The sequence below is a fragment of the Siphateles boraxobius genome, unplaced genomic scaffold, assembly GCF_051911475.1.
Source record: "Siphateles boraxobius isolate OS27281-9 unplaced genomic scaffold, OSU_SipBor_1 41, whole genome shotgun sequence".
NCBI classification, from domain to species: Eukaryota; Metazoa; Chordata; class Actinopteri; order Cypriniformes; family Leuciscidae; genus Siphateles; species Siphateles boraxobius.
The window spans coordinates 32,879,535-32,906,486 of NW_027509042.1; the positions used below are offsets into that span (position 1 = coordinate 32,879,535).

At 47.8% G+C, this 26,952-nt stretch overlaps 1 protein-coding gene across 1 annotated transcript in view; it reads right to left on the minus strand.

Annotated features, from left to right (window-relative positions):
- Window positions 1-25,931, minus strand: part of cidec (cell death inducing DFFA like effector c) — a 389,787-nt gene extending 363,856 nt beyond the window's left edge. Inside the window, exon 1 of the mRNA XM_077199199.1 lies at window positions 25,324-25,931. Coding sequence (XP_077055314.1) covers window positions 25,324-25,377 — 54 coding nt within the window. The 5' untranslated portion in view covers window positions 25,378-25,931. The remainder of the gene's footprint in view (window positions 1-25,323) is intronic.
- Window positions 25,932-26,952: the final 1,021 nt, after the last annotated feature.

Sequence of the window (26,952 nt, forward strand, 5' to 3'; positions counted from 1 at the left end):
GTGTATAGTGCTTATGGGTGGGGGTGCATAGACTGTGGTAGGCACGCACGACACTTTCATAAAACTTCCCGCCACGAGCGGGAGGTTTTTGGCCATATAAACAGTGTTTGTGAGTTGGGGTGCGTGCATAACAGCGGGCACACGCGCTACTCTTATACAACTTCCCGCTTTTACTGGGGAAGTGTTTATAACTGTGGGAACAGTGCTTGTGTGTAGTGGTGCATACGTAACAGTTGGCACACAATCTACATTTATGGGGCGTCCAGCCTGAGCTGGGAAAACATTTGGCACTGCGTTGACAGTTTTGATATGTGGGAATGCGCGCTTTGGTGTGGACACGTGACCCTTTAATGACACAGGCAGAAAATAGCTCTTTATGTGATTTCTGTGTGTCGCCGTAAAAACGGCGTTTGTTTGCAGGTGGGCGAGCTGTGTGGCTGGCACATTGGCTGCTGTATAGACATTTCCAGCCGCCTGTAAGGGGACTGGGTAATGCTTTAGACGTTTTGGAGAGAACGGTCCGGCTCTTGCGAGACACGCGCTCTCCCTTTTCCTCCCTGTAGCTAGGAGGACTTACGAGGCTCTGGGTTCAGCACAATCCTGGGCCGAGGTCCCCGTCGCTCGGGCGGTTGCTTCCTGTTGGCAGAGCGCGAGTGGCGTCGAAAATCCGTTTCAGGTTTGGGCTGAGAAACGGGGGGCGCCGTCTTAGCTCGCTGCTGTTGAGGCGGCCGTGGCGGCTCTGCGATGAGCTAGATCGCTTGGGCAGGAAGTGACGCATAGCCTGTGAGTCCTCACGGGCTTCGGTGAAGCGCTCGGCGAACTCCTTCACCGCTGGTCCAAACAGGCCGTCTTGGGAGATAGGCGCGTCGAGGAAAGACGCCTTATCTGCATCCTTCATATCTGTTAGCGTCAGCCACAGATGGCGCTCAAGGACAGTCAGGTTAGCCATAGCACGGCCGATGGATTGGGCGGTGGCTTTTGTGGCTCGCATCGCTATGTCAGTGGCGCTGCGTAGGTCCTTAAATGCCTCAGGCTCGGGTCCAGACTCGTCCATACTGCGGAGAAGTTTGGCTTGAAACACCTGGAGGACAGCCATAGAGTGAAGCGCTGATGCAGCTTGGCCGGCGGCGGCATATGCGCGACCGGCGAGAGCTGAAGTGGACCGGCAAGGCTTCGAGGGATGAGAAGCTTTAGCTTTCCATCCAGCGTTGGAGGGTGGACACAGATGATTGGCCACAGCCTCCTCGAGGGGTGGAGTCCCCTCATAGCCTCTTTCTTTCGCGCCGTCCACGGAGGAGAGCGACAAAGAAAAAGAAGGCTTCAGGCGAGCGGAGTGCGGGGCTTTCCACGACTTCGTGAGTTCGTCGTGAACTTCCGGGAAGAAGGGGGAGGGTCTTTGTCGAGGGGTCTGTCGGCGCCCCTGCAGGAACCACTCGTCCAGTCGGCTGCGGGCGGGTTCTTCCGGGGAAGACCAATCGAGCCCGAGGTCTTCCACGGCCTTGGAGAGAATGCGGGCGATCTCTGAGTCCATGCTGGAGCCCGCGCTCGTGCCCGCTAATGTCGAAGGCGCGGGGTCGAAGGACGAGCCCGGCCAGTCGTCGGATGCAGCCTCACAGGAAAAACTGTCATCCTTATCTTCGTCATCCCCTGACGCGCCAAACGAGACGAGCCCCATCGCTCCGCTGGAGGGGTGCTGGTCCGCCTGTGTGAACTGGACTGGCGGCGGGGAGTCTTCGGGTGGCGGTGAAGCACGCGGGGATTGGCCCGGCGTGACATCACTGCAAACCGTGTGCTCCGGCAGCCTCTGTGAGCGGCGTTTTTTCTTTCGCGGCTCGACCAGAGGAGATGGCAGCACGGAAGAGGTGGGCTCTTTCGCGGTTAAAACGGCGAAGCGAGCGCGCAGCTTGGTGAGGCCCAGGGCGTCACACTCGGGACATCCGCCTCGAGTAAGGGCAGCCTCTGCGTGGTCCGGTCCCAGGCAGCGGGCGCAAATGATGTGACGATCCCCGTCTTGAAGAGGGCCTCGACACGAAGCGCAGGAAGGCATTTGACGCCTTGAAAAATTGCTCTTTTAGAAAAAGTGTCGCGGGGGCGAACACTGAAAGCTTTGAAAGGATATAGCGATGATGCGCGCCGGATGGCTTAGCAGAAGGGCGATCGAAGGCGGCTGAAGGCGCCGGCGTCCTCGAAGCAGTCCTGCTGTAGGCTTGTCGACGGCGGCGGCGGCGAAAAGACTCCAACAATCCGGAGGATCAGCGAAGAGAAGGTTCTTTGCTGAAGGAGATTAAATCTAAAGAACTCAGACGACGGGGCGCCCAATATATAGCCCTTGGCCACGCCCATCTTGGCGGGCTCTGACGCGCGTGGACGCGAAGCACGCTCATTGGAAGCGGGTTCAGAGTCGCCCCGTCATTGGTTCGTGCAAGTTGCCGCAGCACAGCCAATGACCGAGCTGCCTCGCTCATTGCTGTATGCTGTGCAGCTGCAATGCGTTTTACATAAAGACTTCAATATTTCTCGAGAAAAGGAGTTTTCCCATAGCGTAAGCATTACGCAATAGGAGAGACCTCTCGAAAGGGAACTGTCAGTTCATCTGTGTGACGATCTGCGGCTGGAGTGCCCGCTTGAGCCTCTGTGGGGCACCTCTTCCTAGTTTATTGTTTCCATTATGTTTTACCCTGGACTGATTATGGTTTATTTTATGCACCTGTGTTTGATTATCTTGTTTAGCGCACCTGTCTTAAGCCGGAGTGGCCGTTCGTACCTTTGCTGAGTATTGTAAGTGTCTTACTGCATCCTAAGCTTTTTCCTAGTTCCTAGGTGTTTTCTAGTTTCACGGTTCCTGGACTTCCTGCCTGTATCTGGTCTTCCCGTTTGTCTTATCCCTGCATTGTATAATTGCTGATCTGGACTGCTTACCTGGTTTTGACTTTGCCTGTTTCCCTGTACCTGTCTCTGGATTCTCCTCATAATAAAGCCTGCGTTTGGATCACCTCTGTCCTTGTTCCATGTGCAGTTTCATGACAGAATACTCAGCCACTACTGATCCAGAGGCTGAGAGGAACATGGACCTCGTTATGGATCCCACAGCGGAGATCGTAAGCCTCCGACAAGGAGAACGTCCTCTCAAGGTTTTTGTGACAGATTTTTTTAAGCTCTCTCGTCAGTCCTACTTAGATGATTTCTGTTTAATGATGTTCTTTCGGGGAGGACTGTCTGAACCGCTCGGCTCTGCTATACCGTTTCCGAGTTCAAACTGGACTCTTACCCAATATATTGACCTGGCCCTTTCCATGAGCGGTTCGCTTTTTACTGTGGAGTTTTTGGAACTTTTGCTTCACAGAAGACCCGACGATTCGCCATTTTACAAGGTACCAACTGAATCCACGCATCAAGTGTCTCCCGGTGAACCAGCGCTTCACACGTGCTCCGCCGAGTTTGCGCTACATGAAAGCCCAGTTGAACCAGCGCTTCGTAAAAGGTCCTCCGAATCCACGCAACATGTGAATCCCGTCGTTCTAAGACTTCACGTGAGCTCCGTTGTATTCCTGCCTCAAGAGTTTTCTACTGAGTCTGAGTGCGTGCCAGCCGAGTCAAGTGTCGAGTCAAGTGCCGAGTCAAGTGTCGAGTCAAGTTTCGAGTCAAGTGTCGAGTCAAGTGTCGAGTCAAGTGTCGAGTCAAGTGTCGAGTCAAGTGCCGAGTCAAGTGCAGAGTCAAGTGCTGAGTCAAGTGCCGAGTCAAGTGCCGAGTCAAGTGAGTCAAGTGCCAAATCAAGTGGGTCAAGTGCGTCCAGTGCCGAGTCAAGTGCCGAATCAAGTGGGTCAAGTGCGTCCAGTGCCGAGTCAAGTGCCGAGTCAAGTGAGTCAAGTGAGTCAAGTGCGTCCTGGTTCGAATCAAGCCAAGTGAGTGAATCAAGCCAAGTGAGTGAATCAAGCCAAGTGAGTGAATCAAGCCAAGTGAGTGAATCAAGCCAAGTGAGTGAATCGTCTGGAAGCCGCTCCTTAGAGGGGGGGTTATGTGACGATCTGCGGCTGGAGTGCCCACTTGAACCTCTGTGGGGCACCTCTTCCTAGTTTATTGTTTCCATTATGTTTTACCCTGGACTGATTATGGTTTATTTTATGCACCTGTGTTTGATTATCTTGTTTAGCGCACCTGTCTTAAGCCGGAGTGGCCGTTTGTACCTTTGCTGAGTATTGTAAGTGTCTTACTGCATCCTAAGCCTTTTCCTAGTTCCTAGGTGTTTTCTAGTTTCACGGTTCCTGGACTTCCTGCCTGTATCTGGTCTTCCCGTTTGCCTTATCCCTGCATTGTATGATTGCTGATCTGGACTGCTTACCTGGTTTTGACTTCTGCCTGTTTCCCTGTACCTGTCTCTGGATTCTCCTCATAATAAAGCCTGTGTTTGGATCACCTCTGTCCTTGTTCCATGTGCAGTTTCATGACAATCTGTCAATTGTTCATTTTTTTTTCTTCTTCTTCTTTTATTATTGCTGCCATGAATTGAGTTAATTCGTGGCTTTGATAAAATCTGCAGTAAATAAATAAGGTTGATAAGTCTGCAGTAAAATACATGGCTGATAAAGGCTATAGTAATAGTTACAATTCTGAGTCTGAATAATCCAGGAGCATTACAGCACATAAAATAAATTCTACAAAACTCGATCCAATAGTACCAAAAAGACAAAACAATTCTGTATTGCAAATTACACTTACAATATGCCGGCACATTTGGTTTGGCAGAAGTCATATTGATCTCAAAGGAGCCAAGAGTTAAACCAGTTATGATCGGCGAAAACACATGGCCATCATCAGATGCAGAGATTTTGCCTGTTTACATAAAATATCTGTCAGTTCATCTGTCATTATACATAGAGTGCAACAGTGCCTCCCCCCCTTTTTCATTCTTATTTCCCATAGTGATTTAAAAAAATATATATTTATATATAAATATGCAAAATATGCATATATAGCTTATACAAAAATTTCTGTATTTTGAGAGGGTAGGGAGATTATGTCATTCGCAGTGCTTCATGGGAGTGGGCAGAGCTATTTTGGAGTGTGTTGCTTTTTTTGTTTTTTTAAACTATGTTTCACATAATTTTCACAACTGCATCATGGCTCATGGGTAATGTAGTTCCCTTTCAAGGGAACTCGAGCTGCGTTTGAGACGCGGTGGGAACGCTCTGCGTGATTATGTCATGAAGCATGTGTAAAATCAGTCCAATGGAAGCCCGCTACGACATAGGTGACGTCATAGACCAGGAAACTATAAAGCACCCCTGAATTCAGACCACGACAGCTTCTGTGCCTTCAGCAAGCGCTCTCTGTATATCTGTCCTTGTCTATTTATTGTTTTCTGTCAAGCCCCTTGTATATATATATATCACTATGGCAAGCAAGCAAAGTTATAAGCGTTGTGTTGTGCCCTGCCCTCGTTATATCCAGTGTTGTGCAAGTTACTTCCAAACTGTAATACATTATATATTACTTGTTACTGTTATTTAAAAGTAATTCATTACCTTACAATATTACTGTCTCAGAATTGTAATGCGTTACATTACTGCTGTATTACTTTTGAGTTACTTTCACCAAAATAACTATACAGAAGTAGAACTTAACATTCTAAAATGACTAGGGCTGTAACGATATGCCATATCATATGAAAATGAAATCGCGACACTCAGATCCACGAACCTTCAGAATCGCAACACACCCCTTCCAACTCCCAGCGTTATCCTTCCCGTCCAGATCCAATGCTACCACATCTTTAAATTATAGGGTGACCAGATTTCTCGGAGTGGAATACGGGACAGATATAGAACGCATGCGTATAGAGGGAAAGCACGTGACGTCACCGTTGGCCGGAGTGACTGCAGTTACGCCCACAAGTGGCAAAAAGACTGAGCGGCAGCATTGGTTTTCAGTGTGAATGCTGCGGAAAAACACACAAAACGCGTCTAAAACGGGAAAGAGCTTTGAGACTGACTGTACAACTAGATTTGACAAGAAATATGAGGAATATTTTTACAGACTACCTAAAGCTACAGAACAGAGAAGCAAATAGATCGCTACAATTCATAGAAACAACTGGACTCCAGGCAGCGAAAGGTGGATTTGCAGTTATCCTTTTTGTGTCAATATGCTGAATTTAGTGGTAAAATCATTCTCTATATATTGTATTGTTATATATTGCAGTGACAACTCATCAATCAAATATTTACCACTGTATATTCTGTATAATTTGACATTTTTAAATAAACACTGACAAAAAACTATACAAGTTTTAAGTCTCTAGACGATATGATGATATATATAACATTGATAAGTGATCACCTGGATTTAGACCTGCCTATTTTGTATTTATATAAAGCATTCACAGGCAAATTTGCTGTATGTATTTCCCTGGTGTCGAAATCAGGCACATATAAATGTCAGGAAACACGATTCCTGGCTGCATGTTAATATCCATGGATCACTGGATCTTTAGTAAGTTGTAAGGAACACTATATTGAGTCCAATCTTTAGTTTAAACTGATAATCGTTTGTTTTACTTGCGTTTCGCAGTTTCCCCTATTAAATCCAGTCACGCAGCTGCTCTTCTGCCACTCAGTCCGGCTGAGGGGGCGTGTTCCGGCGGGAAAGTGACGTTAATGCATTCCCTCTATTAATGCGTCTTACATGCGCTTCATTAGGCACACTAGCACACACACACAAGGTCTCTCCCTCTCTGTCATGCGCGCGCTACACGGTTTGAACGTAACATATATATTCACTTAGCCTTTCGGAAACGAAACCTATTATATATAAAAAACTATATATATTAACGATGAAATAAGGGACAAAACATGATTTTTTCAGAATAAGTCGGGACACTAAAATTAGAGTGGAAATACGGGGCTGTCCCGGGAAAAACAGGACGTCTGGTCACCCTATTAAATTTCTATTAGTATTATTTGAAGTTAACTTAACATTATAAAATATGTAGACCTACACCACAAAACTAGTTGAGGATAAATTATTTAAAATTTGGGAATTCCAGCGTTATGGACATGACATTTGCAGACTTGCAGTCAAAACTTATATAATTATATAAATTCTCAAAAAATGCATTAATACCAAAATATTGAAACGTCTGTTTATCCATAGGCTCCTCCCAGAAAGGAGTCCAGGCATTAGAAAAATATCAGTCTACACATGCGTTTTATATTTAATATTAGGGAAATCCACAGTCATGTGTGACAAAAAAAAATCTTTAACTTTTAGGAGGCAACGATTTTTTTGTTGTAATTCTGTGAATTACACTGCGCAAATCTAATGAAGAAGGGTTGGCTCTCCACAGAACATAAAATATTCATTTTATTTTATTTTTCGTGTTCGCTTTTATGAGGAAAAAACAATGTTACAGACGTGACAGTTCTCCGTTACGGACGCGACCGCTATGAAGCGGCACTAAAAGACTGCTTTAAAACTTTCACAGACACCTTACACAGAAGACACGAAGCCTTTCTTTACAGTGAATTTCGTTTTGTATTAATTGTACGGACCTGAAAAATATATCTATATTGAAATGTCTACTTGTAAACAGAACAATTCAAAACGAAAGAAAACAGACTGTTCTCTGCTTATGAAATGAAATGTGCATTTCTCTCTGGTGCATTCACTAGCCTACTGCGAAGATCGCGAGTCAGCATCGTCAACTTCATCTTGACTTTATTAATAAACAATCAACATGTCTCCTTGCTATATTTGACATATTCATAATCATTGCTTTTGCCGGTTCTTTGTGACAGCTTTTGCTTTATCGGCAGCGCCGCCGCCCTTACATGAACGCGTCACCACGGCATCAAAAACATGATTGTGTGATGAAAACATGAAAAATACCACATAAACATAGCCTAACTGTTTAGAAAGAAAACACAGAACGAATAGCCTAATGCGCATACGTCCATCTCGCGAATGTAGTCTTCTTCATGCCATCTTCACCATTAACCGCTTTTCCTCTGGCCAGCGCGAGCACAGAGGCCGAAATCATGCCTCACGGCACTCCTGTAAAAAATAAATCGCTATACAAATATATCAGACGCTGCCATTTAGTCTTTAATTACAGACTTGGACACCACACGCGGCTATTGACTGACCACGAACAGGCAATTTAGCCTACTTGCATCTTTCATTCGTTCGGGCGGTCTTGCTGTTTTTTGTTTTTTTGTTTTTAAAATTAAAACTAAAAGTCTGTTGTAACGCAAGCCTTACCGAACATGTACCGAGTAAAATATTACTGAAAATTGATTAGTAATACCTTACACTACTGCGTTACAGCAAAACGTAATATGTTACTGTAATGCATTACTTTTGTAACGCGTTACTCTCAACACTGGTTATATCACGGGTGGGGACACACATCATATGTGTATTGCTTGTTTGGGAGTGGAGTTAATGCTGATGCAATTCGAGAATTGCGTCGCACGACGGATTTATCTCTCCGGGCCACCAAGGAGATGGCCAAATCTGTGGGCCGTTCTATGGCAGCCATGGTGGCCACGGAGCGCCATTTATGGTTAAATCTATCAGATATTAAAGATAAAGATAGGTCTGTTCTTCTGGACGGACCGCTTTCACCTACAAGTCTGTTCGGCGACGCTATAAATTGTGTTTGTCGATAGGTTTCAAGAAAACAAGAAACAAGCGGCTGCGTTTGAGAGGTTTCTTCCTCGCCGGTCCAGTGTCCCCGAGGCTGCTCACAACATAAAGCCTGAGCAGTCTCGTCCGTCTACGAGCTCCACTTATAGAAATCAGCAAAAACAGAGCGTCGCCGCTCGGGCTCCTCCTCAATCTGGGATTCCTGAGTGGCGGTCGCAGTCCAAGCCTGTTAGAGGTAGACAGAATCTGAGGACTGTCATCACTAAGAGAGCTTGGTCTAAGAAGAAGTCCTGACACCAAGGCTTTCAGGCTTCCCAGGGTGGTTCCCTCCAGGGAGGAACGATTCCGAGGAACCGTCCCTCCTTGGCACCCTCCGCGGGGCGATTCTCCGAGGAGAGTCGCAGCGTTGCCACTTCGGTTGTTCCCTGCCGGTTCGCCGCTTCAGGGCGCCGAGGTGTCAGCGTCACCGTGCAATCCTCTGAGGAGGGTTGTAGAACGGTCAGTTCGGTTGTTCCCTGCCGGTTCGCCGCTTCAGGGCACCGAGATGATTGTTCAATCAAATCCAGAGTCCAGTCTCGAGGGACTGGTTCCCCTATCGGAATTTCTGGCAGCGTTGAAACTTCTGCCAAATATTTCTACATGGGTCCTGCACATAATAGAAAAGGGTTACAGAATTCAGTTCGGTTCTCGTCCGCCCAGATTTCAAGGGGTCCTCTCTACGGTAGTGGACTCACAGCAGGCTCTGGTTATGGAGCAGGAAGTTCTGACACTTCTTCAAAAAGGAGCTATAGAAAGGGTTTCTCCTCCCAGCAGAGAGTCAGGGTTTCACAGCCGTTACTTCATTGTTCCAAAGAAGGATGGAGGGTTGCGTCCTATTCTAGATCTGCGCTATCTAAACAGCAGAGTTCAGAAACTCAAGTTCAGAATGCTTACACTCAAACAGATTGTATCACAGATTCAGTCCAAGGACTGGTTTGTCACAATAGACTTGTAGGACGCGTACTTCCATGTATCTATCCATCCTCATCACAGGAAGTTCCTGAGGTTCGCTTTCGGGGGCGAAGCGTACCAGTATCGGGTTCTTCCATTTGGCCTAGGTTTATCACCCCGCACCTTTACAAAATGCGTGGATGCAGCTCTGGCTCCGTTGAGACTCCGGGACATCCGCGTATTAAATTACATCGACGATTGGTTGATTTTAGCACAGTCAGAGCAGTTGGCAGTTCAACATCGAGATGTTGTTCTGTCCCACATAAGGAGTTTGGGGTTGCGGCTCAATACCAAAAAGAGTGTGCTCCTCCCGGCTCAGAGGACCACTTTTCTAGGTGTAATTTGGGATTCGACCACAATGCAAGCACGTCTGTCTCCTGCTCGTATTTCTGCGATTCTCACAGCCGCAAAGAAGGTGAAACTAGACCAGTCACTCACTGTAAAACAGTTCCAGAGAATGTTGGGTCTCATGGCAGCGGCATCCAACGTTATTACTTTTGGCCTTCTGTACATGAGACACCTGCAGTGGTGGCTCAGGATCAAGGGGTTTTCTCCGAAATCCGTTCCGCAAGATCAAGGTCACGCGGCTATGCCTTCGTGCCTTGGTCATGTGGAAGAAACCTTGGTTCCTTGCCCAGGGCCCAGTGTTGGGGGCTCCTTGTCGACGCGTAACGCTTTCGACGGATGCTTCCCTCACGGGTTGGGGCGCGGTCATGAGTGGGCGCTCGGCGCAAGGTCTTTGGCAGGACCATCAGTGTTCCTGGCACATTAATTGTCTGGAGTTGATGGCGATATTTCGAGCTCTCAAATATTTCCTGCCAGACCTGAGAGGCCATCATGTGTTGGTCCGCACAAACAACACTTCGGTGGACTCCTATATCAACCATCAGGGGTGTCTGAGGTCACGTCATCTTTGCAAATTGGCCCATCACATCCTCCTATGGGCCCAGGGGAAGTTATTGTCGCTCAGGGCGGAATATATCCCAGGGCGTCAGAATATGGGAGCAGATTTTCTGTCAAGACAGGGGTTGAGGCCCGGGGAGTGGAGACTTCACCCCGAAGTGGTGGAGCTCCTGTGGGAAGAGTTCGGTCGTGCTCAGGTAGACCTTTTCGCATCGTCAGATTCAACCCATTGTCCCATGTGGTTCTCTCTAACTCACCCAGCTCCTCTCGGTCTGGATGCTATGGTGCAGGTGTGGCCGAGGCTGCACCTGTACGCCTTTCCCCTGATATCTATGCTTCCGGGGGTTCTGGAGAGGGTTCACCGAGAAGGGGCTCGTCTGCTACTAGTAGCCCCTTATTGGCCGACCCGAGTATGGTTCTCGGACTTGGTGTCTCTTCTGGACGGCTCCCCCTTGGAGATCCCACTCAGGGTGGATCTCCTGTCCCAGGCCGGGGGCACGATATTTCACCCTCGGCCGGAGTTGTGGAAACTGTGGGTCTGGCCTCTGAGGGGGCCAGGCTCAGGTGAACCGGTCTTTCGACCGATGTTGTAGAAACCATTCTTCAATCCAGAGCTCCTTCCACGAGAAGGCTGTATGCGCTAAAATGGAGACTTTTCACCAAGTGGTGTGTTGATCGTCAGTTAGATCCTGTTAACTGCCCTGTTGGTTCAGTTCTTGATTTTCTGCAAGACCGTTTCTCTGCCAGGTTATCTCCTTCCACCCTAAAGGTTTATGTGACGGCTATATCTGCCTACCACACCACTCTGGGGGGTGCTTCTATCGGGAGAAACCCTTTAATTACTCGCTTTCTCCGTGGTACATTGAGGTTGAGACCTGCACTGCACTCTAGAGCACCGGCTTGGGACTTGGCCATTGTACTCGAGGGTCTGGCTTTAGCTCCTTTCGAGCCCATCGAGGAGGTTTCAGAAAAATTCCTCACTCTTAAGACTTTATTTATCCTTGCTATCTCATCTATCAAGAGAATTGGTGATTTACATGCTCTGTCTGTTGCTCCTTCATGTCTGGAATTTGCACCTAGTATGGTGAAGGCATTTCTCTACCCCAGGCCGGGGTATATTCCTAAGTTCCCACTGAATGTTGGGGGTCCAATAGTGCTGCAGGCCTTTTTTCCTCCACCCTTTAATACCCCAGACCAGGAACAGCTTAACCTGTTATGTCCAGTACGGGCTTTATGCCTACATTCACAGAGCTGCCCTGTGGCGTAAATCTGAGCAACTATTTGTTTGTTTTGGGTCACTCAAGAGAGGATGCCCTGCATCTAAACAGGTTATGAGTAAATGGATAGTCGAGGCTATTTCACTGGCTTATGAAGCGGCCGGACAGCCTTCACCTATGGCTGTGCGGGCCCATTCTACTCGGAGTATGGCGGCCTCTATGGCCTTAATTTCGGGTGTTTCCCTTCTTGACGTTTGTAATGCGGCAGGATGGTCCTCTCCGCATACATTTGTAAGGTTTTATGACCTTGACCTCTCCACTCCTGGGGCGAGGTTGCTTGCTTCTTAAGTGTGCACAAGACTTTCACACAGAACGGGCATTTGTTACTATGGCGTAGTGGGTATGGGGTTCACACCGCGTCTCAAACGCAGCTCAAGTTCCCTTGAAAGAGAACGTCTCAGGTTACGTATGTAACCCTGGTTCCCTGATAGGGAACGAGACGCTGCGTTTATATGCCATACTTCCTGCATGCCCTGATCGACTTGCTTCAGGCCTTTTCAGAAGCTGTCGCGGTCTGAATTCAGAGGTGCTTTATAGTTTCCTGGTCTATGACGTCACCTATGTCGTAGCGGGCTTCCATTGGACTGATTTTACAAGTGCTTCATGACGTAATCACGCAGAGCGTTCCCACCGCGTCTCAAACGCAGCGTCTCGTTCCCTATCAGGGAACCAGGGTTACATACGTAACCTGAGACGTTTTCACCAGGAGTTCAACTGTGAAACACGATTATTTACAAAAAAATAAGCTGAAGGCTTTATCAGAAGCTAATACCATGTATTAACAACCTCTTAGCTCACAGTAGGTCTGTCTTTAAAATTAATTTCCGTATGGAGAAAGTAAATGTTTTTACTCCCAGAAACCGCCTGTTGCACTCTATAATGTTTTCTCATTAAAAATAAAATATAAACCATACTAACATGTTACTTGGCCTGATTGTCCTTCAGTGTTTGCTGTCTCCAGAGAGAGAAGGAAAGACCATGTTATTTTGAATGGCAATGAAAAGCGCTAGCCTATATAAATAGCTTTGAATGAAAGCTTTAGCTTAAGTTCTGTCAGGAAGACTCAATCAGCGCGTCATGCATTACCTCATTCCTATCCAATCAGGTGTTAACATTCACAGTATAAAAGATTGGTACTTACACTTGTCTGAGTTCGCAGATGCTGACGCTGCCATTCATTTCGACACCTGTCGTTGCAGCACGGGTCGTGTCGTTGGTTTGATCTCACCGAGACACGAGTGCGAGACACGCGTGCAGGAAACCAGCACATGGGCTTAAATCTCATGATCTCCTTACATGGTTTTCAAGTTCAACTTTCAAGGCTTTTACGCTGGTTTCCAAGTTTTAGTAGGCGCTTGCAGCAGCCATTGTTAACTTACCCCCTTTACTTTGACAAACTTCATTTAGGTAAGTATATTAACTTGGCTACTCAGCTGATTATATATATATATATATATATAAGTATATTAACTTGGCTACTCAGCTGATTATATATATATATATATATATTATCATATCATCAATATATTTTAAATACTTAAGTTTTAAGTTCTTCAATAACAAAAACACGGTATAATCGCCATAACTCAAATTTTTCTGGTGACGAATCCAATGACTTTTGTTATAGAAATTTTTACGTTATATGTATTTGGTATTAAATGTACAGAGAAGGCAGACTAAGGATGCTCAGGTCAAAGGTCATTTACTTAGCCAAAACAAGCTTAACACAGTAGAATTAACAGGAGTTATAAATTAGATTATAACATCTAAACCAATCACCAGAACAAATTACAGTCAAGGAGACTCAAGTGACATATTTACTCATCTGTACAATTTAAATGTTAATTTATTTCTATTCAAGGGAGTCCTCGGTTGCCATGGCCAGAGATTCTCAGCCAAAAAAAAAAAAAACGTTCTTCCTACAAGAGCAACTCGAGAGTATGTCAGGTATATGCAGCGCAGCTGAGAAATGGATACTACTCTCAAAAGTCAACATTAGAAATCAGTGTGATTGAGGTAGTATCTTATCGCTATGCCATCAACTTACTTTAAGTATCGTACTAAGATTAATAAGATTAAGATTTAGCGGTTAGAAGATTTACCAAGCCTGCTCAGGCTTCGTTCATCCGCGCTTCACAAAAATTTACCCTATAGCGGCTGTTAACATCCTTTCGGGTTCGAAGAGATTGCAAAACGTATACGTTGTATGTGCTAACAAGCTTGGTCTAAAAAAGTCTCTAATTGGATGATTAAGGTCGTTCACATTCTGGCCCTGCAATTCATCAGCTACGGGCATTCGTGCTTTAGTCTTCAGGCTTCAGAAAACCTTTGCCCTTTAGCAACCCATATTCATCACCCTGCCCTCTAACAGAGTTCAAATTACTCTCTCTGCTCAATCCAGCTAGACCGTATATCACCGAAGGCTTGGCTCCCTACTCCTAAGAAACGTATTCTGCCTTATTTGTTTATAATGTTCGCTTTTCTTTTCAGATTCTTCTATTTCCATTCTGATCACGCCCGGTTGTTCCTTCATCATCAACAAATACGAAACCAATGCGTGATTGGTCTCCGGTGCCCCTAGGGCGTGTGAAAGGTTTGGCTCGGAATACCCCACGGATGTTTTCGTATAACATGCTGGAATTGTCATTCGAGGGTGAGTAAAGCGCATAGTTTTTGTCTGTCCCTTTGGATGCAGTTGGGCTGCTGCTCCCGACACGGGGCGGAATTTCAACAGCTTGTTCGCAGTTTCGATTACCTCTCACAGAAAAATTTCAAAACTATTAGCTTCATGTTCAAACCGAAGTCAGATGGAGAGACTCAAGAGGCGTCAACATGTACCAACATTCCGAATGGTTAGCAACATTCCGAATGGTTAGCAACATTCCGAATGATTATCTGACAAATGTAGCTTATGCGTAGCTATTTTCTAGTCACTAGCTATTTTTAGCTATTCCGTCTCGATATTCTATAAATCATGCTCCATGGGCAGGATTCATGTAAAATTAGGGTTGTTATGCACTAACCTAGGAGGAATGTTGCGTGGTTCCTCTCAGCGCTGTTGTAGTCCTTAAAAGGAATTTCTAAATGAAATTCTCCCATTGCTCGAACTTTGAGTGTTGTAACTTTGCATATGTTGGTTATGCTTAAATGGCAACATTACACACTAAGAAAGTTAGGAAAGCAAATCCATCCAACCAACCTTTTATTACCTACCGTCCGCAACATTCTCTTTTCCTATTGTTATATTCAGATTGTAACGGGGTTGGTTACAGTGTTCATGACTCATGCATCCAGGGGATTCACACCCATGGCCTTTTCTGATTCGGTTTCTCGCCTAATTTCTTTACTCTTCTTAAGAACTCTAAGAATGACTCTCAAGGCTCAGGTATCACATTAACATTTTCTAAAATGGTGATTAAATCTGTCCCTTCTCATCTATGAAAAAAAAAAAAAAATCAATTTCTCCTAACTACTGGAGCACCTCTCTCTAAAGCCTGGTTTAGGAATCATTTAGTTTCTGCCCACAAAGCTGCTGTTTACCCCCCTCCCTTTATACCGGTCATTCGTTCCGGATCGGGGCAGCCCCCACAGCAGCCGAACGAGGTGTGTCTACATCAGCCATCAAAATAATGGGAAGATGGTCTCCCTCAGCTTTCGAATCCTACATAAGAACTGATTCAAAAATTATCATCGAAGCCCATCAAGCTCTCCATTAATAATCCAGGTAAATCCTCTCGCAACTACTGGTGGTGGTGGTACTACGTTATCCACTTGAGCGCAGTTCAATTTGCATTATCTGATAACGCCCCTCTGTACTCGTCTGCGTTTGTGTTTTGTCCCGCGGTGTCTCCGCCCGTCTTCTGTCTTTATGTGATCCTCCTCGGCCACTAGTTTAGCTGTGGTCCGTGCAGGCTATCATAGCTTTGTCCTTACGGTCCATCGCGGCCTGGTCTGTCTGGTCTAGTGGCCTTGTTTCGTGAATATTGTCTTTCATGTGGCATTAGCGGCCGGTGTGGCTCCTAAGCGGTCTCGTCTCTGTGGTCTCCCATGGCCGTGTGGCCTATCGTGGCCTTGTCCTCTAAGGTCCATCGTGGCCTAGTGACCTCTAGGGGTCCTGGTTTTATGTGGCTCCATGGCCGTGTCTACGATTAGCTCGTTATGTGTGGCATATTGAAGCCTGTCCTATATGTGGCCATCCGTGGTCTGTGGTCCATCGCGACCTTCTGTGTGGCTTAGCAGCTCTGTCTTATAGGTTTGTCTTCATGTGGCATTAGCGGCCGGTGTGGCTCCTAAGCGGTCTCGTCTCTGTGGTCTCCCATGGCCGTTTGGCCTACCGTGGCCTTGTCCTCTAAGGTCCATCGTGGCCTAGTGACCTCTAGGGGTCCTGGTTTTATGTGGCTCTATGGCCGTGTCTAGGATTAGCTCGTTATGTGTGGCATATTAAAGCCTGTCCTATATGTGGCCGTCCGTGGTCCGTGGTCCATGGCGACCTTCTGTGTGGCTTAGCAGCTCTGTCTTTTAGGTTTGTCTTTGTGGCGGGGGAGGCGTGGTTCAGCGAGGTCTGCGACGAGAGAGAGAGTGGCGAGACGAGCGGCGGTAAGTGGGTCAAGTGCAAAATGACTAACACCTGTGTCTCGTTGCAGTAATTGGCGTGGGGAGACCGTATAAAGTCAGACGGAAACCAGCATTCGGAGAGAGAGGGCTGAGGACTCGTGGGATCGCGGAGGAAAGAGGACTCTATTTGAAAAGTTACTGAGTACTTTATACTGTGAATGAGTTTTATGTTGACGAGCGCATGTGGCGCGAGTGATCTGAGTTTATTAAATAAAAATAACCACGAGCCTCAGCCAGCCGACCCCGGTCTCCTTCCTTCTCGCACATACATAGAAGGGAAATACTACACTGGTGCCGAAACCCGGGAAGGAAGGAGAACGCCGCCGCCAAGATGCAAACTCCGTCAGGAACATCGGGAACGCCATTTGCGGACATCATTACATCGCTCGCGGGTCTGCATCAGGAGAACCACCAAGCCCTGCTGGACTTGCGGGCGGATCAGGAAGGCCGGTTCCAAGCCATGATGCAAGCCCAGCAGGCGGACCGCGAGCTGTTCCGGAGCTTGCTGGACCGGGAGGTTCGGACGGAAGGGGCTTTCCCCAGCTCCACTCCAGGCGCTCACATGGCACTCATGAAGATGGGTGCCTCTGACGATCCCGAAGCCTTCCTGGATTTATTTGAAAGAACGGCTGAGGCATGTGAGTGGCCATCGACCAGCTGGCCGGTACGGCTGATACCACTGCTGTCGGGGGAAGCCCAGAAGGCTGCTCAACAACTGCCCGTCCGGAACCTCCTGGTATACGCCGATCTAAAAGGAGCCATTCTCCAGAGGGTCGGCCTTAACCCTGAACAACACCGTCAACGTTTCCGTTCACTCGAACTGGCAGAAGTAGGCCGACCCTTTGTCTTGGCGCAGCAGCTCCGGGACTCGTGCCGCAAATGGCTGTTGGCCGGAGGAGGCGGCGCTGAGGCTATCATCGACAAGGTGGTACTGGAGCAGTTCATCTCACGTTTACCGAAGAGGACTGCCCAGTGGGTCCAGTGCCACCGGCCGTCGTCGCTGGATCTGGCCATCCAGCTGGCGGAGGATCAACTGGCGGCGTGCTCCGGGGTCGGCGAACCCTTGCCATCTATTTCTCTCTCTCTCTCTTCCCCTGTCTCTCTCTCTCCCCATTCCCCTAAGCCCGTTCCTGTTCCCAGGACCCGTTTCACCGGACCGCCGAGGGCACCTCCCCGTTGGAAGGCTGGAGCAGAGGGTCCAGCCGGGACGCGTGGATCCGTCAGGGGAGGGGGGCCGGGACATCTTGAAGGGCTCGACACGGTTCCTGCGCTCTCCCCACGCCAATTCCTTGACCCGCTTCCTGCCACTAGGGCGGCGGGGAGGCCTGGGCCGGCCTGTTGGCGTTGCGGGGATCCGGGCCATTTCGTGGACCGCTGCCCGGTCATGGAGGTTGGGACATTGGTCCGGATCCCGGACGTCCCACAGGCCGCCCCCGATCAAGCCGGGTTATACCAGATACCTGTGAGTATTAAGGGGGGTACCTATCAGGCCTTGGTGGATTCAGGTTGTAACCAGACCTCCATCCATCAACGCCTGATACAATCCGGGGCATTGGATACGGGCCGCATGGTTAAGGTGAGGTGTGTGCACGGGGATATAGTGGAATACCCCTTAAAGGCCATCACTATTAATTTCAGGGGACAAAATCATTGTGTGGAGGTGGCAGTTAGCCCGCGCCTCCGGCATCCGTTAATTTTGGGAACGAATTGGCCAGCTTTTGAACTATTATTGGGTTGTTTGACAACGGATGTCTCTAGGAAAAAGAAAAGGCGGGGAAGGGGGGCGAGCGCTCAGGTTGGAGAGGCTGTTCCTGGACCCAGCGGAACTGGTTCAGGGGAACCGAGCGGCTTGGCGAGGCTAAACCTCTCCACCCGCGATGACTTTCCCCTGGAACAGTCCCAAGATGAGACGCTCAAACATGCGTTTGAACAGGTCCGTTCCATCGATGGGCAGATCCTCCAACCTGACCGCCTGCTCTCCTATCCTTATTTTGCCATTATTAAAGATAGGTTGTATCGGGTGACCCAAGACACTCAGACAAAGGAAGATACAACCCAATTGTTAGTACCACGGGGCCGTCGGGAAATGCTTTTCCAGACGGCACATTGTAATCCGATGGCGGGGCATCTAGGGATGACAGCTACGTTAAATCGTTTAATGACCCGATTCTTCTGGCCGGGCATTCACGAGAACGTACGCAGGTGGTGCGCGTCGTGTCGTGAATGTCAGTTGGTAAACCCACCGGCCGCCCCAAAAGCGCCGTTGCGCCCTCTACCTCTCGTGCAGGTCCCCTTCGAGAGAATTGGTATGGACCTCATCGGGCCATTAGAACGATCGGCACGGGGACATCGCTTTGCGTTAGTTATAGTAGACTACGCAACGCGATATCCTGAAGCAGTGGCGCTACGCACTATATCAGCGAAAAGTGTGGCAGACGCCCTGTTTCGTTTAATCTCCCGCGTGGGAACCCCGAAAGAGATTCTCACGGATCAAGGCACCGCGTTTATGTCACGCACGTTAAGCGAATTATATGAGTTATTGGGCATTAAATCGGTGCGTACCAGCGTCTATCACCCACAAACGGACGGACTGGTCGAACGATTTAATCGCACATTGAAAACAATGATTCGTAAATTCGTACAGGAAGACGCGAAAAATTGGGACAGATGGCTAGAACCCCTCTTATTCGCCGTGCGAGAGGTCCCGCAAGCCTCCACGGGGTTTTCCCCCTTTGAGCTTCTTTTTGGACGTCAGCCCCGTGGGGTGTTAGACGTCCTAAAAGAGACTTGGGAGGACGGACACTCAGATAGCAAAAATGAAATTCAGTATGTCATGGACCTGAGAGCAAAACTCCATACACTGGGGCGGCCCTCTATGGAGAATTTGCTTCAGGCTCAGGACAGACAAAGCCGGCTGTATAACAGGGGAACTAAGCTTCGAGAATTTACAGCGGGAGATAAAGTGCTCATTTTACTACCAACCTCCAGCTCCAAATTGTTAGCGAAGTGGCAAGGACCCTTTGAGGTCACACAGCGGATAGGGGATCTCAATTATGAGGTAGTACGAACAGACAGGGGTGGTTCACGGCAAATCTACCATCTCAACCTCCTAAAAAAATGGAGTGAGGAGGAGTCAGTGTTGCTTGCGACGGCAGTGAGTGGAGAGGAGGATCTCGAGCCAGAGGCGATCATCAAAGGGAATTCTCTCGCCCTGGCCCCGGGGGGGGATCACCTCCCGCCCTCGCAGCTCACTGACATCACAAGGTTGCAAAGAGAGTTTGCCAATGTGTTTTCACCCCTGCCTGGTCGTACTAATCTGATCCAGCACCATATTGAGACAGAGCCGGGCGTGGCAGTTCGCGGCCGGCCATACAGATTGCCTGAACACAAAAAAAAAGTTGTTCAGACGGAATTAGAGGCAATGCTGGAGATGGGAGTAATTGAGGAGTCCCACAGTGACTGGGCAAGCCCGATAGTTTTAGTTCCTATAACGGACGGCTTGGTACGGTTTTGTGTGGACTATCGCAGGGTGAATGCAGTGTCGAAATTCGGCGCTTATCCAATGCCGCGGATTGACGAGCTGCTTGATCGGTTAGGTACGGCTCGCTTTTATTCGACGCTGGACTTAACGAAAGGATATTGGCAGATCCCCTTGTCTCCCATGTCCAAAGAAAAAACAGCCTTCACCACGCCGTTTGGATTACACCAATTTGTAACACTTCCTTTCGGGTTGTTCGGGGCCCCCGCCACGTTTCAGCGTCTCATGGACAGAATTCTGCGACCCCATGCTCCATATGCCGATGCATACTTGGATGATATTATCATCTACAGTAATGACTGGCAGCGGCATGTGGAGCATTTAAGGGCCGTCCTCAGGGCGCTGAGACGGGCGGGGCTAACGGCCAACCCGAAGAAGTGTGCAGTTGGGCGGGTGGAGGTAAGATATCTGGGCTTCCACTTGGGTCATGGTCAGGTGCGTCCCCAAATTGACAAGACAGCAGCAATTGCAACCTGTCCTAGACCTAAGACCAAAAAGGAGGTGAGGCAGTTCCTGGGGCTGGCGGGATATTACAGAAGGTTTATTCCGGACTATTCGGACCTCACCAGCCCGCTGACTGACCTCACTAAAAAGGAGGTACCAGATGCGGTCCAGTGGACGGAGCAGTGCCAACAGGCTTTTACCCAGGTTAAGGCTGCTCTGTGTGGTGGCCCGCTCCTGCACTCTCCTAATTTCTCTCTTCCTTTTCTGTTGCAGACTGACGCGTCGGACAGGGGGCTGGGCGCTGTCCTGTCCCAGGAGGTGGAGGGGGAGGACCGCCCGGTGCTGTACATTAGTCGTAAGCTCTCGAAGAGAGAGACTAAGTACAGCACCATAGAGAAGGAGTGTTTGGCCATCAGATGGGCGGTCCTCACCCTGCGCTATTACCTCCTGGGGCGGGAGTTCACCCTCTGTTCGGACCACGCGCCCCTGCAGTGGCTCCACCGCATGAAGGACACCAACGCGCGGATCACCCGTTGGTATCTCGCTTTACAGCCTTTTAAGTTCAAGGTGATCCACAGGCCGGGGGTGCAGATGGCTGTGGCTGACTTCCTCTCTAGGAATGGGGGGGGGGCTGCAGGCCGGATGGCTCCCCGGCCTGAGTCGGGCGGTGGGGGTATGTGGCGGGGGAGGCGTGGTTCAGCGAGGTCTGCGACGAGAGAGAGAGTGGCGAGACGAGCGGCGGTAAGTGGGTCAAGTGCAAAATGACTAACACCTGTGTCTCGTTGCAGTAATTGGCGTGGGGAGACCGTATAAAGTCAGACGGAAACCAGCATTCGGAGAGAGAGGGCTGAGGACTCGTGGGATCGCGGAGGAAAGAGGACTCTATTTGAAAAGTTACTGAGTACTTTATACTGTGAATGAGTTTTATGTTGACGAGCGCATGTGGCGCGAGTGATCTGAGTTTATTAAATAAAAATAACCACGAGCCTCAGCCAGCCGACCCCGGTCTCCTTCCTTCTCGCACATACATAGAAGGGAAATACTACAGTCTTCATGTGGCATTAGCGGCCGGTGTGGCTCCTAAGCGGTCTCGTCTCTGTGGTCTCCGGGGCCGTGTGGCCTACCGTGGCCTTGTCCCCCAAGGTCCATCGCGGCCTAGTGACCTCTAGAGGTCTTGGTTTTGTGTAGCCTAATGGCTGTGTCTATGATTAACTCGTTAGGTGTGGGCTATTGAAGCCCGTCGTACATGTGGCTACCAGGGCCCGCGGTCAAGCTGACCTCGTGTTTATGTGGTCTATCATGGCCTGTGGTCAAGCTGACCTCGTGTTTATGTGGTCTATCATGGCCTGTGGTCAAGCTGACCTTGTGTTTATGTGGTCTATCATGGCCTGTGGTCAAGCTGACCTTGTGTTTATGTGGTCTATCACGGCCTGTGGTCAAGCTGACCTTGTGTTTATGTGGTCTATCATGGCCTGTGGTCAAGCTGACCTCGTGTTTATGTGGTCTATCATGGCCTGTGGTCAAGCTGACCTTGTGTTTATGTGGTCTATCATGGCCTGCGGTCAAGCTGACCTTGCGTTTATGTGGTCTATCATGGCCTGTGGTCAAGCTGACCTTGTGTTTATGTGGTCTATCATGGCCTGTGGTCAAGCTGACCCCGTGTTTATGTGGTCTTGCGTGATGGTCCATTGGGCCCGGTTCTATATAAATATATAAATAAATAATTTCGTAAATAAATATTCATCATCTTATCTGTATTCTTCTTTCTCGTTTCAGGAACCGCAGGATCCACGACTGGTGGGTATATTTATTTACAGTTCTTTGGGGGTGGGCTCCGCCCTCGTGGAATTATTCTTCCACTTCTCTTTGGGGGTCGGCTGCGCCCCCGCCTTCATCTCAGGCGGGACATGCTGATTCGGCTAACCTCGCTTCGCTCGCTAAGGACGGGGCCCACGCCAAAGAACTTATAAATTTATGCTTGCTGAGCTGTCAATAAATGTATACAGCTTTTCAATTAATCTCCCGAGTCTTTCTGGTAGAAATGAAAGCTTTAGCTTAAGTTCTGTCAGGAAGACTCAATCAGCGCGTCATGCATTACCTCATTCCTATCCAATCAGGTGTTAACAGTCACAGTATAAAAGATTGGTACTTACACTTGTCTGAGTTCGCAGATGCTGACGCTGCCATTCACCTCCATCCTCCCCAACCACCACCAAGATGGTACCTTCCCCTCCATCCTCCCCATCACCACCACCAGGATGGTCCCTTCCTTACCTCCAGGGGGTCGGCTGCGCCCCCGCCTTCATCTCAGGCGGGACATGCAGATTCGGCTAACCTCGCTTTGCTCGCTAAGGACGGGGCCTACGCCAAAGAACTTATAAATTTATGCTTGCTGAGCTGTAAATAAATGTATACAGCTTTTCAATTAATCTCCCGAGTCTTTCTGGTAGAACTTGACTTGTATATGTTTTGCTTATCACATTGTGACATTGTTATTCATATAGCTTACATGTTAAACAATTTATCATGCAAATTGCTAGAAGTTAAAATCAAAGACAGAGTAAAAGAAGAATTAAAAAGTAACCTAGCAAAATTTAAATAGTAAGTAACTGAAGAGGAATAAAATAGGCCTATGCACATATAAGCATGTCTGACTAAAATAATCTCTAAATAAGATTTAAAACTGAATAAATCCAAAAAAAATATTTTAAGGTCCTTTATGGAAACCCCGCAGCTTAAATAACTTAAATATCATAATACAATGCTCCATATTTAAAATAAAATCATACATGTTAATATCTGTATCACATCGATATCATAATACAATGCTCCATATTTTTAAACCCATACTTTGATAAATTAATACAGTAGATACTTTTTAATATCTGTATCACCAGTTACAGCAGATAAAAACACTAATAGCATAATGTGGATAAAACGAATACGTAGCCTGGGCTATTTAAAACACTAATGAATTATACCGTCTTTTCCTTATGTATAAACAATTTTTCAAATTAAACATCATTGCGTAATACAGATAAACAGCACAGTAGCATAAATGAATCATAGAGAAAGTACTCACTATTTTGCATTTTTGATGAGGTGGTCATAGAAGAGAGGGTGCAAAAGTTTTTGGTCCAGACATGGGGTATGGTACACATCCATGTGTCTTGGCTATTTTATAGCCTTTTACAGTAAGAGCCTGTGGAAAACTATGGGGAAACGGCGGAGCTGTGTGTCCACTATATTCTTTCAGTACTCTATGAATGGAAGTGTTTAGGTTCAAGGCAAATTCACATTCCCAGGGGGTAGGCAGACCTTTTGATTACACGAGCGCCATATTTCACTGATAACTGTCACTCCTGAAAATAAGTCTTATGAATTAAAAGTAATTTATTACCGGTGGTACGAAAACAGCGATGATATCACTTATTTGTCATGCACACTGTCCATGCTGGCAGGCATTACCTGTGTGATTTTTTTTTTCTTCAACCCTGGTGAAAATGTAGGATGATTTTATTTTTATCTAAATCTAACATAATTGGTACAGTAAATTTGTAAATATATTTATTTTAAATGAACAGAATGCTTTTCAACTTCAGTAATTTAGTATGATTTTAAATGAACAACGATTAGTAAAACTATTTATTTATATATGATATATTTTAATTTATACACTTTTAAAGGAACACAATGCTTTTCAATGGGCTCAGGAACATGTCACAAAAACAGATACCAGGCCAGCCACACGCTGGTGTGACAGAGAGAAAAGACTTCAGGGGAAACACTTGTGGGGTTTTTTCAACCATGGTGAAACAGTAAGATGATTTTATTTTTGTTTAATTTATATACTTTTAATTGAACAGCATGGTTTTTCAACTTGAGTCAGTGTCAAATATTTGTGAATGACTAAATGTAAATTTTATAATCATTTCAATTTAAATGAACATAATAATTTTTCAACTTCTGTGTGAGATAAATTTTCAAGGTCCTCAGCAACGTGGAGGGAGGGAAATTCCTGCTTTGACACACACACACACACACACACATACATAGACGCTCGCTCGCTATGTTTCTGAGACAGTGCAAGGTCATTCATACATTGGATTGTTTGCAATATTTTGGTGGCTCCATTTTTATTCAAACTTTTTGTGTGAGATCTTATTTTATATTCTTTTAAAGAACAGATAAACTTTCACCATTTTTTCTTATCACTTTCACAGCTGCCCTTGATAAAGCTCAGGGATATTTAGGGGATGCGGTGATCAAAACACCCACTTCAAACAATCAAACTAACTGTCACCATCAAAGCCAATACATCTCAAACTAACTGTCACACTTTTTCTTGATCAAACTAACTGTCGCATCAAAGGCCGATACCTCCCTTTTCTTGATCAAATGAACTTCAAACGATCAAACTCACTGTCACCATCCATCATTTTGACAGAAGCTGTAACCGCAAGGGGCGGAACTAGATCAAAGGTCACCATCCATCATTTTGACAGAAAGTTTAACCGGAAGGGGCGGAAACTAGGTCAAAGGAAACAGGAAGGGGCGGAACTAGGTCAAAGGTAACAGGTAGGGGCGGAACTAGGTCAAAGGTAACAGGAAGGGGCGGAACCGGAAGGAGTGGGAAAAGGGGCGGGGCAGGAAGGGGAGGAACAGGAAGGGGCGGGGAAGATCAAATGATAGACATGCCCACCTGTCAATCAATCATTTTGACAGGGGGTGTCTGTTATGAACTACTCACGCTATGTAAGATTGCCAGATCAGGTCGCATTTCTGTAGTTCTAATGAGACATAAGAAAACTACTAATTTGACTTGTCTTAAGGCAAGCGTTACAATTGCTACAATTGCTCGTTTGTGATGTAGCAATACATCATACTTTCATAAAACAATGCATCACACTCTACCTTGTCTGTGGCCATTGTTGATTCCAAAAACGGTGCTGGATAAACAGAGAGCATGTGCGTGCACGTGCGACAGATGGCTGCGGTAGGCTAAATTATTTACAACAGCGGTAATGGACAATTCGGCTTCCAACCTGTAGGGCGACCGCAGAGGAAAAGTCACTTGGTGTTGCTTTAAAACATTTCTCTCAGTGACTTCAAATTTACAGATACACATGTGTGGCTATTCTCTACAACTAAAAATTTCACTGTCACAGGCATTCAGTTGTTTTGCACCAAAAATACCTTCATAGTTTGCTTCCCACGACTTGACCCATTGCGCTCTGTTTTACTCCCTATCCCAGGGCACGCTCGGCACGGACGCACTGGCGCAGAGCTGGCCGCGGGGCCCCGCAAGTATGCGTTTTCCCCCAGTGAGCCGTCTAGCACAGACCTGTGCGAGATCAGGGAGGACGATGAGCAGGTCATATTGGTCGCCCCTACTGGCCCACCCGGACCTGGTTCTCCGAACTTCTACTCCTCCCAACAGCACCTCCCTGGCCTATTTCCTCTGAGGAAGGACCTCCTTTCTCAGGGACGGGGCACCCTATGTCACCCTCGTCCCGATCTTTGGAACCTCCATGTGTGGCTCCTGGACGGGACGAGGCAGGTTTGAGTACCCTACCACCTGCGGTGGTGGCTACCATCACTTCCGCTAGAGTGTCGTCCGCGAGACATGCCTATGCGTTGAAGTGGAACCTCTTTGTCAACTGGTGCTCTTCTCACCGAGAAGACCCCCGGAGATGTTCGATCAGTGTCGTGCTTTCCTTCCTTCAAGAAGGGTTGGAGCGAAGGCTGTCGCCCTCCACCCTCAAAGTATACGTTGCTGCCATTGCCGCACACCATGATACGGTAGAAGGTAGGTCTGTTTGGGAAGCACGACCTGATCGTCAGGTTCCTGAGAGGAGCGAGGGGACTGAATCCTCCTCGCCCTCCTCTCGTTCCCTCTTGGGACCTCTCAATGGTTCTAATTGCCCCTTCTAAAGTGCTCCCTTTGAGCCTTTGCAATCATTGGAGCTTAAGTTTCTGTCAATGTAGACAGCGCTCCCTGTTGCATTGGCCTCCATCAAGAGGGTAGGGGACCTGCACGCATTCTCCGTTGACGAAGCGTGCCTGGAATTCGGGGCGGCTTACTCTCACGTGATCCTGAGACCCCGGCCTGGATACGTGCCCAAGGTTCCTAACACTCCCTTCCGGGACCAGGTGGTGAACCTGCAAGAGTTGCCCCTGGAGGAGGAAGACCCAGCCTTGGCACTGCTCTGTCCAGTACGCGCTCTCCGCGCCTATGTAGACAGAACGCAGTGTTTCAGGGCCTCAGACCAGCTCTTTGTCTGTTATGGTGGGAAGCTGAGGGGAAAGGCTCTCTCCAAGCAAAGGTTGTCTCACTGGATAGTGGACGCCATTGCTTTGGCATACCAGCAGCAAGGTCGACCGTGCCCCCTTGGTGTGACTGCCCACTCCACCCGTAGTGTGGCGTCCTCTTTGGCTTTAGCGAATGGCGCCACGCTAACAGACATCTACAGAGCTGCAGACCGGGCGACACCTAACACATTCGCCAGATTCTACAATCTCCGAGTGGAGCCAGTGTCCTCT